At 35.0% G+C, this 12353-nt stretch overlaps 1 protein-coding gene across 1 annotated transcript; it reads right to left on the reverse strand.

The window, feature by feature from the left end:
- Positions 1–243: 243 nt before the first annotated feature.
- mapk12a (mitogen-activated protein kinase 12a) lies at positions 244–11526 on the reverse strand. The gene is made up of 12 exons (XM_054777391.1): positions 11227–11526; positions 9382–9511; positions 9256–9314; positions 9071–9182; positions 8953–8982; positions 8783–8830; positions 6572–6686; positions 5030–5101; positions 4819–4898; positions 4631–4709; positions 3161–3334; positions 244–3040 (listed from the first exon to the last, which is right to left on the reverse strand). The coding sequence occupies exons 1-12, from the start codon at positions 11343–11345 to the stop codon at positions 2973–2975; spliced, it is 1086 nt and encodes a 361-aa protein (XP_054633366.1). The 5' UTR covers positions 11346–11526; the 3' UTR covers positions 244–2972.
- Between the last annotated feature and the right edge of the window lie 827 nt (positions 11527–12353).

The following is a 12353-nucleotide window of genomic DNA, read 5'->3' on the forward strand; positions in this document are numbered from 1 at the left end:
AGAACATTAAACATAATTTTTCCTAGATTAAGCATACAAATGCCTAAATGAACTAAAATGCAAATACAGTGTATAAGGCATTCAGGAGATGTCTTAAAAGATGATTTGTAGTAGTCTACAATGGTCACTAGGTGCCAGTAATGTTACTGTAATGTTCGGTGAGACACACAGACACCAGACTGTTATTGCAGGTTTGAATGATCTCACAACAGGCACAATAATCCCTAAAAAAATCCCTAATAATAACCCATGCCTAGTTAAGCTCTGAACCCTGTCCATCCTTCACTCAGCTTCCCATAGCACCAGAACACATTTACAGAAACATGAGCAATAGTCTTATTTATGTCTTAAATGGCTTATTTTCTATTATTATGTCTACTATATTGGGTAATACGAGTGTAAAGGTGACTATAGGGGTGTTAGTTCATGTTTAGAGGGCTCTAATAATGTTAAAAACTGGATTTAGAAGGTCATAAACAGGTTTTCTATGCTCTAACTATGAAAATATTCCATTTATAAATAAAAAATCCTGCTTGGCCGAAATTCACTTATCAGAGTCCAGTCCGGAAAACAATTAACTGCAATAAATGAAGGATTACTGGAATATCAGGGACCGTTGCACAAAACTAGGGTAAGGGATTAATCCGGGATAACTTGGTTGCCCTGGCTCAATTTAAGGGGGGCATAGTGGAAAGTGGGATATGTTATGATGTAAATTACCATGGAGATTTATTCTGTGGAATTAGCCTGCTTCAGACCAGGCTAAGATCCGGAATCTCTTCAATCTCATTCCTTATCTCAGTCAGCAGTCACCATAAATGGAAACCGATAATTATTCAACTACTAATGTCATGATTTAAACATTTGTGATCATTAATTTCAATCACTGTAGAGAAAGGACTTTGTGTGATGTTGCAATCATTAGATCATTTATTAATCATTTACAGTCTCCCGCAGACTACATACATACTATACCGGACATATACACACTGTTGAAACTATGAGCACGTCACGTTGACGTGCTAATAAAGCAATAAAGAGTTCCTCTGCAACAAGCAACAAACAATTAACTATTGGGATTTTAATTATGATGGTTTCAGCGGAGCAGTGAGTGTGTATTTGTGCACTGCGTACGCACAAATTATTGCAGACCCCCTCCACAATACTTTGCCACACTTTCTCTCTTTGTTTTAGGACTGTTGCAGTGTTGGCCTACTTTTTTATTTGCCACAGGTATGTAAAGATGAAGCCTTCAATCCAAACAGGAAACAGACATCGCAAAATAAAAGCACAGGATCAGAAATAATGGCAGAAACCAAACCAAAAGTCCAAACTGCCATGTTGTGGCATGACAAAAAAAGCACAAAAGACATGATGGCGGCTCAACCTCTGAACTTTTGTGCAACTTTATTGTAGAAGTGTATTTTTTCTGAAAATATGGGCTGATTTTTTGTTGTCGGTGGTGGAGTTCATTAAAAATGCCATCAAACCACCACACATTTCTGTTCACGGTCCAATAAACATCATGAAAAACAATGCAGCCTGTCACACAATTGTTGTATTTCTTTTATTAACAAACCGCCCGCCCTTACATGCTAATTGACATGCCTTTGTGCCTTGTTTAGCATGTTAGCCTTTGTATTGTTGTGGCATAATAAACTGAATATTGATTCAGCGTGCTAGACCAAAAATTAAGTGAGTATGAGTGTTTAAAAACAAGGTTTGGTAAATAGAATGACTGGCTAGTTTAACAAATAAGTGTAAACAATAGAAAAAAAAACACATATTGAAGTGGATTAATATTGCCCGTCATTATGAAAGATGGAACGAGACACATCAAAAAACGTTTTCGCCACTGAAAGGAAAAAAAAAACGATGGTAAGTCATAATTATGAGATAAAAAGACAAACTTATGAGATAAAAAGTTAGAATTATGAGATAAAAAGTCACAATTATGACATAAAAAGTTGAAATGGTGGGATACAAACTGCGCATGTGCCTTGTGCCATGTGCAGTTTGTCTATCATAATTTTGACTTCTTATCTCATAACTTTTTATCTTGTAATTTTGACTTTTTATTTCATTGTTATGCCCTTCCTATCTCATAATTTGGTTTTATCTCATAATTTAGACCTTTTTTCTCATAATTGCTACTTTATTTCATACTTTCAACTTTTTAGCTCAGAATTATGACTTTTTACTCTCATAATTTCGGCTTCTTAGCTCAGAATCATAACTTCTTATCTCATAATTATGACTTTTCATCTCATTACTATGACTTTTTATGTCATAATTTTGAGTTTTCATAATTTTGACTTTTTATCTCATAATTATGACTTTTAATCGAATTATTTTGACTTTCCTATCTCGTAATTATGACTTTCTATCGCCATAATTTCAACTTTTTATCTCATAATTATGACATTTATCTTGGAATTTTGACTCTTTATCTCATAATTTAAACTTTTTATCTCAAAATTTTGCCTTTTTTATCTCATACATATGACATTGGGATATGTTTTTTTTCATTCAGTGGCGAAAACAGGCTCCCATAAAAGTGTCAAAATACATTTCCCACAAACATCCTGTTAAAAAAGAAGGTAATATAAAACCAATGCAAATATTTACAGGAAAGGAATCCCCAAATTTAACGAATCCATTAGCACGACAAATTTCTAAGTATTTACTTATTTTGTTACCTGGTACTTATTTTGTTACCTGGTCACACATCCCAGGCATCCCACTGTAACAAATGCACACAATATAGTGATTTGATGGTCTTGAGTTAACTATCAAACAGTGATCCTGGACTCTTCATGCAATCGAGGTACCATGTTCTGTGCAGTCAAATGAGCTGCAAACATTTCAACTGCAGTCCCAAAGTGAGTGAATGAGGCAAACCATGGCTGCTGGGGAGTCAAAAAGAAAGCACCTTGCCGCCCACGACCTGATGATGTGGGGCGTTTTGTGTCCTACAGAGAAGTTTCCTTGGATTCTGGTACAACAGGCTTGAAAGTTAAGATCTCTGTGAAGGTGTGACCTAAAGAACACACAAAGACACAAGACACACAAAAAACAACCAAATGCGCAAAACTAAGGTTAATATCTGTTGTACTGCACCAATTCTACTGATCACGCTTGCTTTCGGGCCCTTCCTTACGTTTCCACTGTTGCAGGGGCTGGTCTGTGTTGTCCTGTGAGTGATCGTACGGCTGAGCCTCAGTCTCCTCCTCAGGTTCCCGAAACTCTGAGAAGTACGGCAGCAATAGGGCGTCTGCCGCTGTTATTCTGCTTTCCGGATCCAGTAATAGCATGCGCTCCAGCACAGACACAGCTAAACGACAACGGGGGAAAGGAAATCGATTAAACATAATGGTTTACAGCAGAGATGTCCAAAGTGCATCCCGGTGGCCATTTGCGGCCAACAGCTGTTTTTTTATTGGCTCACGGCAAATTCTAAAACTAGAATGTAATAAGAAAACTTTTTTAACAAAGCAACAACAGCAGCAAAAATGGAAAAGTCAGAAGTAATTTTACAAGAAAAAATCAATATATTGAGAAAAAAGTTGCAATCTAATAAGAAAAAGTCGTAATTTTACAAAATAACGTCATAATATCATGAGGAAAAATAATGTCATTTTAGTAGCAAAAACTTTAAATATACAAAGAAAGGCATTATTCTTTTCAAACTCGTCATATTTTGAAAAACAAAACAATAATTCCAAGTATAAAGTCAAAATATTATGGGAATAAAGTCATAATTACGAAAGGTGAAATAGTATTTTTTTCAAAACAGCATCAGAAAGAGGAAAAAATAGCTGTAATTTGGAATATCATAGCTGTAAATAATGAGAAAAAAGTTGCAATTTATAATATGAGTAAACTGATGAGCAAACAAATAATGACATTTTAGTAGCATTTTAGTAGTTGAAATATAATTGTTTATATTTTTTAAGTCACAATGTCATTAGAAACAAACAAAACCAAATAAAGTTGTAATTCTTGGAAAATTTGTCCATGGAAAAAGTTATAATATTATGGGAATAAAATCATAATATTACAAGAAGAAAATTCACAAACATTATTTAAGAAAAAAGTTGAAATATTTTGGGGAAAAAACCCCAGCAAAAATGGGGAAAAAAAGAGCAAAGACCGAAGTTCATACACTTTTTTGCCTATATTACAAATCTAAGATGCAGTTATATCTTGAAATATGCTTTTATACTTGTACAAAATATCAAACTGGCTTTTGCATCATTTCATTTTTCAGTATTTGGCCCTTGTTGGAAAAAGCCCTGGTTTATAGTATTTGTTTGGAAAATGCCTAACAAGTTGCATTAAGAAACATCACATGATTACATTTCCGCAATTCATGTCCAAAAAGGGGTAGGCATAAGCCCTTCTATACACCTCTTTCAGACAATTCATTAAAACTTACAATAATTCCTGCGTTTATATTTTATTATTTATAATTTAAAAAGTTTGTTCACTCCCTGTTAAGAGAAAAGAAGTGATGAAAATGTTTTTTTTAAACCCAGCTTGTGCAGCGATAAAGAAAAAAGAAGAAAAAAAAAGATAACGCCGAAAAAAAGCGAGGAAAAGATCAGATTGAAAAGTACACATGTCCCACCTTGTGGTGCGGCCTTGGGGAAAACCTTCTGAAGGTCTTTCTTTTCTACTGTCTGAAGAGTTTTGATGTAGTTTTTGGCCTGAAAATAAAATCCTTACATTTTATTTCAAACAAAACTCACATTTGAGGGTAAAGATCCATTTATTCAAGCCAAAAATTGGCCCCATCAGTGCAATGAAATAACTCACATCCTCCGATTCTAGTTTTGCGATAAATTCCTGAGAGGGCGTTCCTGTGATCTTCATGATCTCAGTCAGCTGATCAAGGTCTGATAAGCAGAAGTCAAGGGGTCAAATGTGATGTGCATGACTCAAAAGAAGGCATGAATAAAAACACGAGTTCAAATCACCCTGTATAACAAAAGAGCACATGTACAAAGTATGTCAAATAAAAGGATACGGTCATTGCCTTTAAAAAGCGGTTTTCCTTGTAGCATCTCTGCCATGATGCAGCCTACTGACCAAATATCCACTGAGGAAGAAGCACAAAATCCTTGTCAGAAGCAGCACAGATCACGCTTTGCTCCAAAAAGCTCAACAGGTAACATGGTAGGGAGGGCCATCTAGTGGACAATACCAAGCGTTACATGTGAATCACTCAGCTAACGTTGCAGCGTCAGAAAACAAAGCATACAGTAGATGTAACACGTGGGGGTGTCCAAACTTTGTAAAGCATATGTAGATATGCTAAGAAGTTATATATATTTCAAGAAAAAACTGCATCTCAGCTTTGTGAAAAAGTGTATTATTAGTAACAACTTCGGACTTTGTGGGTTTTTCTAATATCGAACATTTCTTCTTAAATAATGTTAAATTTTGCACTGGTAATATTATGACGTTAATCCCATTATATTCTAACTTTTTCCCCCAACCTAATTTTCGGAAAATTAAATTTTTTTTATTTTCCATAGTATCATAACTTAAAAAAAAAAATCTTTAAATGCCACTAAAATTACATTATTTTTCATCTTAATATTACAAGTTTATTGTCATAAAAAATAATTTTTTAGTCTTGTTAGAATACAACTTTTTTCTCTTAATATTTTGACCTTATTCTCCTAAAATTACAGCTTTTTTTCCTATTTCTTCTGTTGTTGTTGTTTTTTGTTTTTTTTAATTTTCCAACTAGTTCTTCTAGTCAATTTCCCTCTCATAATTTTACTTTTCACAAATTACAACTTTATTTTATTTTGTTTGTTTTTCATAATATTACGACTTTAAAAACCGAATGTATATTTTAACTCTTGAACTCCATGCTACTAAAATGACTCTTTCCTTATATTATGGTAATGGGAATGGTATAATGGATTTGAACATGCATATAAGTTACATTGGAATGCGTCACATATTAGAATTCACAGTTCCACATGTCCAAAAGGAGTAGGAAGACACAAAGCTTATATAATAATTTAACATCAATTGCAATACATTTGTTCACTTCCTGCATTCCAAATACTCTCTTCTAGTTTAATACATCAAAAATTGATGAGATTACGACATTATTCTTGTTAAGTCTCGTAACATTATGACTTTACTCTTGTAAAATTGGGCCGTTGGGCCATTAACAAAACAGCTGCGGGCCTCAAATGGCCCACAGGCCTCACTTTTGACACCTGCGTCTTAGCAAGTTAGTTATTAATTAGTTAGTTAATTTGTGAACTTACTACAGTGCACATACTGTATAAACAAATTCAGGAAATGAGAAAATGCAGGAGTAAGAACTAATTAGAGAGAAGAAGTGAGCTGTCCTGACTTGAGTTCACTTGCCAAATACTCTTCAATCATTCTCTTCACTTCCAGCCATTCAAGTTTCAGCCTGTTCACTGGAGCTTTCAAAAAGGTATTTGATAGTCAATGATCTGGCAGTGTTGAGTATATTATAGTATTTATATGTATGGTACAGATGAGCATAACTCTCTCTTGACATCCATATCTCTATTACCAGTCTGGGTGTAGTGCATCCAGCTCAAGATGACCTCTGGGGCTCGGTACCAGCGAGTCACCACGTACCCTGTCATCTCGCTGTCCGCCTGCCGGGCCAAACCAAAGTCCAAGATCTGACAGGACATGCATGACAGGTTAAATCACAAAGACATCATAGCTCCCATCAACATTATACTGAAGTGCATCACGTTTACAGAATTCAACATGTCAGCCTGGAGTAGTCACATGGTTCATTCAGGGGTGTCCAAACTTTTTCCACCGATGACCATTATTGAAAACTCAAAGGATGTGGGGGCCACTTTTACATTTCTTTAAACCAACCACAGGCATTTTTCATAGTATAAAGACAAAAAAACGGCCTGCACCTCAGCTTTGTGTTATCAGCGAAGTACTATTTTTTGCTGTTTTTTTTTTTTTTTTTTTTTACAAATATTTCAATTTGTACATTTTTTTAATTGTGATATTATGGCTTTATTGTCAGAATATTTTCACTTTATTATTGTGATATGCACTTATATATCACGTTTTCCCAACCAAATTTTCCAAAAATTGCAACTTTATTCTTTTGATTTCTTTCTCATAATATTACAACTTTTAAAAAAATACCTATTGTAGACTTTAATATTTCAACTTTATGCTATTTTTTCTCTTAATATTATGACTTCATCCTCCTAATATTTTGTCTTTATTCTCATGTTTTGTTTTTTTTAGTTTTTTGTACTTTATTGAATTTTTAGAAAGTGTCAAGGGCCAATAAAAAAATAGCCATGGGCCGTAAATGGCTTGTTTGCCACTCTTTGGACACACCTGATATAGGCTCTGTGAATGACTACTTATCACTAGTGGTGTCCAAATTGCGGCCCGTGGCACATTCTAAAAATATAATTTAACGTGACAAAAAAAACCCAGCAAAAATTGAAAAATATGCAGTAATTTTACAAGAATAAAGTCATAATTTTACGAGAATAACGCTTTAATATTATGAGGAAAAATAACGTCATTTTAGATGCATAAAGACATAAAGTTAACATATTACGCCAAGTCTTTTTTTTATATTATGAGAAACAAACAAAACAACAAAGTTGTAATTTTTTTAACATTAGGTTCCAGAAAAAGTAATAATATTACGAGAATAAAGTAAAAATATTATGGGAATAAAGTCATAATTGAAGAAAGTTATATAACAATAATAAAGAAAAAAACACAAACAAACTAAACAAATAAAAAAATGTTCGGAAATTACAAAAAAAAAAAGCTGACACTGAAAAAATAGCTGTAATTTTAAAAGGATAAAGTCCAAATTTGAAGGGAAGGAAGTCGTGTTCTAAGCCCCCAAAACATTTTACGAGAATAATTTTAAGTCATAATATTATGAGAAACAAAGAAAACAATATAAAGTTGTAATTTTGGGAAAATTAGGGTGGGAAAAAGTTATAATATTATGGGAATAAAGTCATAATATTATGTGAAGAAAATGTACAAATATTTAGAAAAAAGTTGAAATATTTGAAAACAGCAGAAATGGGAGAAAAAAGACCAAAGGCCAATGTTGATACTAATAATACATTTTTTCACCTATATGACAAAGCTGAGATACAGTTTTTTCTTGACATACTGTCTATACAGTCATGGAAAAAAATATTACACCTTGTTTATATTAGACCTGATACAACTAAAGGTACCTTTGTTTGGACAAATATAACAATGACAACAAAAATAGCTCATAAGAGTTAAATTTTTTGGCAGTACAATGCTACAGCTAGTCATGTAAGAACTTAAGTAATTTTGGTTATTATCAAGAAAACCATGGATGTTGCTAGATATCAGCTCTTTAAATTAAACTCTTGTGAGCTTTATTTGTTATCATCATTATATTTGTCCAAACAAATGTACCAGGCATGAAAATGGATCAGTAAACTGAAGAAACAAGGGGGGTCTAATCATTTTTTCCAGGACTGTATAACGTCTTAGCATATCTACATGTATTGCTTTACAAAACGGCCCTTGATTCCTTTCATTTTTCATTATGTGGCCCTTGCTGGAAAAAGTTTGGACACCCCTGACTTATCCTTACAAAATGGAGATGCAGATTTGTTTTTGTGGCTATGATGGAAAAAGTTTGACAAAAAAAATGTTGCAAGATATTTTTGACTGTTACAGTAAAGACACAGCTTGTGCTCGGGTTATCAGGGCGTGTGCATGCTTGTACCTTGAGCTCACAGTCTGGGTTAATGGCTAGGTTTCCTGGTTTGAGGTCCTGCAAAAGTTCACATGAGTGTGAGTCTAGTGGGATACTGAAGCTGAGAAAAAAAGGTGGGGGTTCGGACAAGGCGTTTGTTGATGATTAGATAACATACAGGGCAACAAAAGGCAACTTACCCTGTGAACGATACCAGCAGAATGAATATACTGTAATAAAAGAGGACATGAGGAACAGGACAATGGGGTAAGAGGTCGTGCCTTGCATACAACAGGAGGTCCAATGAAAGTTCTTCACCTTTAGCCCTTTGAGAATCTGATAGACTAAATACTGAATTCTTTCTTCAGACAGCTTCTGCAGCTTCATCAGCTTGCCCAGATCTGTTCCCATGAATGGCATCACCAGATAACTTGAGGGTGAAAGACGCATTTCGAGTGAGAGGAGCAACTTCAATACACCTACGCGGCATTATTGGTACTTACAAATCATTAAACTTGTCCAAAGAGAGGTCTGCAGTGAACACATTTAATAGACCAATCACCTGCAGCGAGTAAATGGATGGTGTCATTTACAACGGCACATCAAAAAAAGAAAATAGTCCATCTTACATTTTCATGTTTCATGTGTTTAAGGAGCCTCAGCTCCCTGTAGGCTCGTTTGGCAAACAGCTCCGACTGGAAAGGCCGATAGAGTTTCTTGATGGCCACTTTGCTTCTGGTTCTGCAGTCCACGGCTGAGCTACAAGTAGGAAAAAAAATCAGAGGACAGGGTTTCCGCTACATGTAATGGATCGTGGCGCAAGGCCACGGTAAAATAAAACCTTGGAAATGAGTTTTTACGTGAAAACAATGTTAAGTAATACATCGTATGAATGGACATACAGTATATGCTATATCAGGGGTGCCCGTTACGACGATCACAAAGGTAGTGTGGGTCACGTGTCACCCAAATCATAACCGTCACTTTGTAGATGTCATATGACACCAGTCAGCTGACATTAAGCCCCCTCCTATATATGCAGTAGGTTTTATAGGAACAGGTACATCATTTTGATCGTGTGCACCCGATGTAGATGTACAATATACATAAATACTCATATTTATAAATATTCTAAATATATGTATTCTCTGCGTTTATAGTAGGAGGTAGATCTCTACTAAGTGTGGGCACCCCTGTGCTATATACAGTAGATACATGTAGAGCCGATTATTTACATATTGACCTCAATTAGTTTGAGATAAAATATCAAATATCAGTATTAAATGTCATAAAAACATTTCACTACGCTTTATTTTGAAAAACGTGCACTGGAATCGCCTGTCGGCCGTGTTAGCACTTGACAGATAAGGAGAGGAAGAAAAGGCAGAGAGAAAGGTATTTAAAGTTAATTAAATTAAATTAAAACTGAAAAAAATGAAAAATCAGCAGTCATTTTACACGAATAAAGTCAAAATATTAACAAAAAATGGTCTTATCTAATGAGAAAAAGTTGTAATTGTACAAGAATAACATAATGTTATGAGGAAAAATGTCATTTTAGTTGTATAACGTTCGTACAGTAAAGAGAAAAAGACTTCTTAAAGTTGTATATATTGTATACATAGTTGTACATATTTTGAGAAACAAACAAACCAAAATAAAGTTGTAATTTTTGGAAAATTAGGAAGAGGAAAAAGTTCAAATAGTTTTAATATGGGGGAAATAAAGTCCAAATATTATGGTGATAAGTCATATTATTATTAAAAGAAAAATAATGAAGATAAATTAAAATATTTCATTTTCCGCCATGTGAATCTTGCTGAAAAAAGTTTGGACACCCCTGTTCTAAACCAAAACATTCCTAATAGCTCTGTTTGATGCATTCTCTAATAAATAATAATCTGACAGTGGCCATCGTAGCTTTATTGCGTATCATTAGACTGTGCACGTGTACTTTATGCCCAGTCAGCGTAAACTAGGAAAAAATATATTATGTAATTTTCATGAACAAAAAATAATTGCGACACAGACTGACGACGTGCATGCGTACTTCATCCAAGTGCTGATTTGTGATCAGAATTATGTGTACAACACAATCATGTGTCAGGAATGACTCGGTTTAACACACAGGAATCCACCCTGCTGTTTTGGGAGCTAGCATAAACAAACAATTTTGTGGGAGTTGAGTTGTTCATGTGTTATTGAGTTATTGAGATTTCTGCGTAGTTTTGAGTGTGTGTTTTAATTAGTAGAATTGAATGTAACAGTAATTTTAGGTTGTGAGTCTCACGTAATACTAATATACAACAGCGTGTGTGAAGTCCCTTTGTTAAAATGACAATGTGGTTGCTAGGCTGTATAGCTCCATCTGTCGCTCCCTGCAACCCTCTTTGTTGCGCTCCACACACAAGAGGAGGCCTTAATATTGGCTTTTTTGATGGATTTTGTCTTTTTTTTGTTCACATTGTACTCACCACACTGTTCCGTACGCTCCGGTCCCCACCTGCTTCAGTTCACGGTACCTGTCCGGTACTTCCCATAAGGTTTTGTTGATTTCCTGCCGATAATAACCCGGTCTGACACGTCTGGTCATGATTGTTTAAGATTAAAAACATGAAAATTAAAATGTTGATTCTTCTTTGGTTGTTCAGTCTCATGGAGAGCTACACGTCCATTGTTTCAGCTCCCGTGCTCTAACTTAAGATCATTGCACTCCGTGTGTGAGCGCAAGCGTCAGGCAGGACGCACCCAAGTGTCGACCAAAGCCACTCCCGACTCCTGCTAGCTACACCTGGAATGTTTGTAACACGACACTGGGCCGGGTAGGTGCGTACTATGGATGGGTGGATAGAGCCAAATAACGATATCATCATTACCAGGGTAATATGGGGTCGACACTGGTATAATGACAACGATATTTTTCAGTTGTCTTCTATTTATTTTCACAAATAGTAGCTTTCTTTGTGTTCTTCAAATATAGTGTATATTGTTTGCAAGCCAAAAGTTCTGAATGACAGCCAGCTGTAGTTTTTGCTTTAGTTAAGTTATTTTCCACCACAGTAGTCAGTCTTTGACGACCTTCTAAATATGGGCTTTAACATTATTTGAGCCCTCTAGACTTGAAATAACACTCCTATAGTCACCTTAACACTCGTACTACCAAATATAGTGGGGAGTGCGGGGGCTCAGTGTTTTAGCTGGATTACAGCCACGTAGTAGCAGTCCATGTTATTTGTTACTGACACCTAGTGACCAGTGTAGAATAATACATTTCATCGACATCTTTCAATGGCTTATATAGTACTGTGTTAGTATTTTAGTTCATTTAACACTGGCTACTGTGGTTTTAGCTGCTGTAATACAGCTAAAACTAAACTATGAAACATCCACGTCACTTCCTGCCCACTCGAAAGCCACAAAACATTAATAAAAAAAAGAGGGCACGATGTGCGAACCGCAAAATGGTGAGTTACAACTGTATTTTCCTTATTTTGCTCAAATCGTATGTAATGAAAGGGATTATAGCTTATTGATGTTGTTGCAATGTCTTATATTGCATTAAATATTGTTAAATTGTTCACAAATGTGTGTTAATGAAAAA

Source organism: Dunckerocampus dactyliophorus, chromosome 5 (assembly GCF_027744805.1).
Source record: "Dunckerocampus dactyliophorus isolate RoL2022-P2 chromosome 5, RoL_Ddac_1.1, whole genome shotgun sequence".
Classification (NCBI taxonomy): domain Eukaryota; kingdom Metazoa; phylum Chordata; class Actinopteri; order Syngnathiformes; family Syngnathidae; genus Dunckerocampus; species Dunckerocampus dactyliophorus.

Bases quoted from the DNA above. Each gene is read 5' to 3' on its own strand.
- mapk12a (XM_054777391.1), bottom strand. From the start codon at position 11,345: ATGACCAGACGTGTCAGACCGGGTTATTATCGGCAGGAAATCAACAAA. The intron at 9,315-9,381 runs GTAAGATGGACT...TACTCGCTGCAG, and splicing joins AACACATGAAACATGAAAAT to GTGATTGGTCTATTAAATGT. The intron at 4,710-4,818 runs GTGAGTTATTTC...TTTTATTTTCAG, and splicing joins CAAAACTAGAATCGGAGGAT to GCCAAAAACTACATCAAAAC.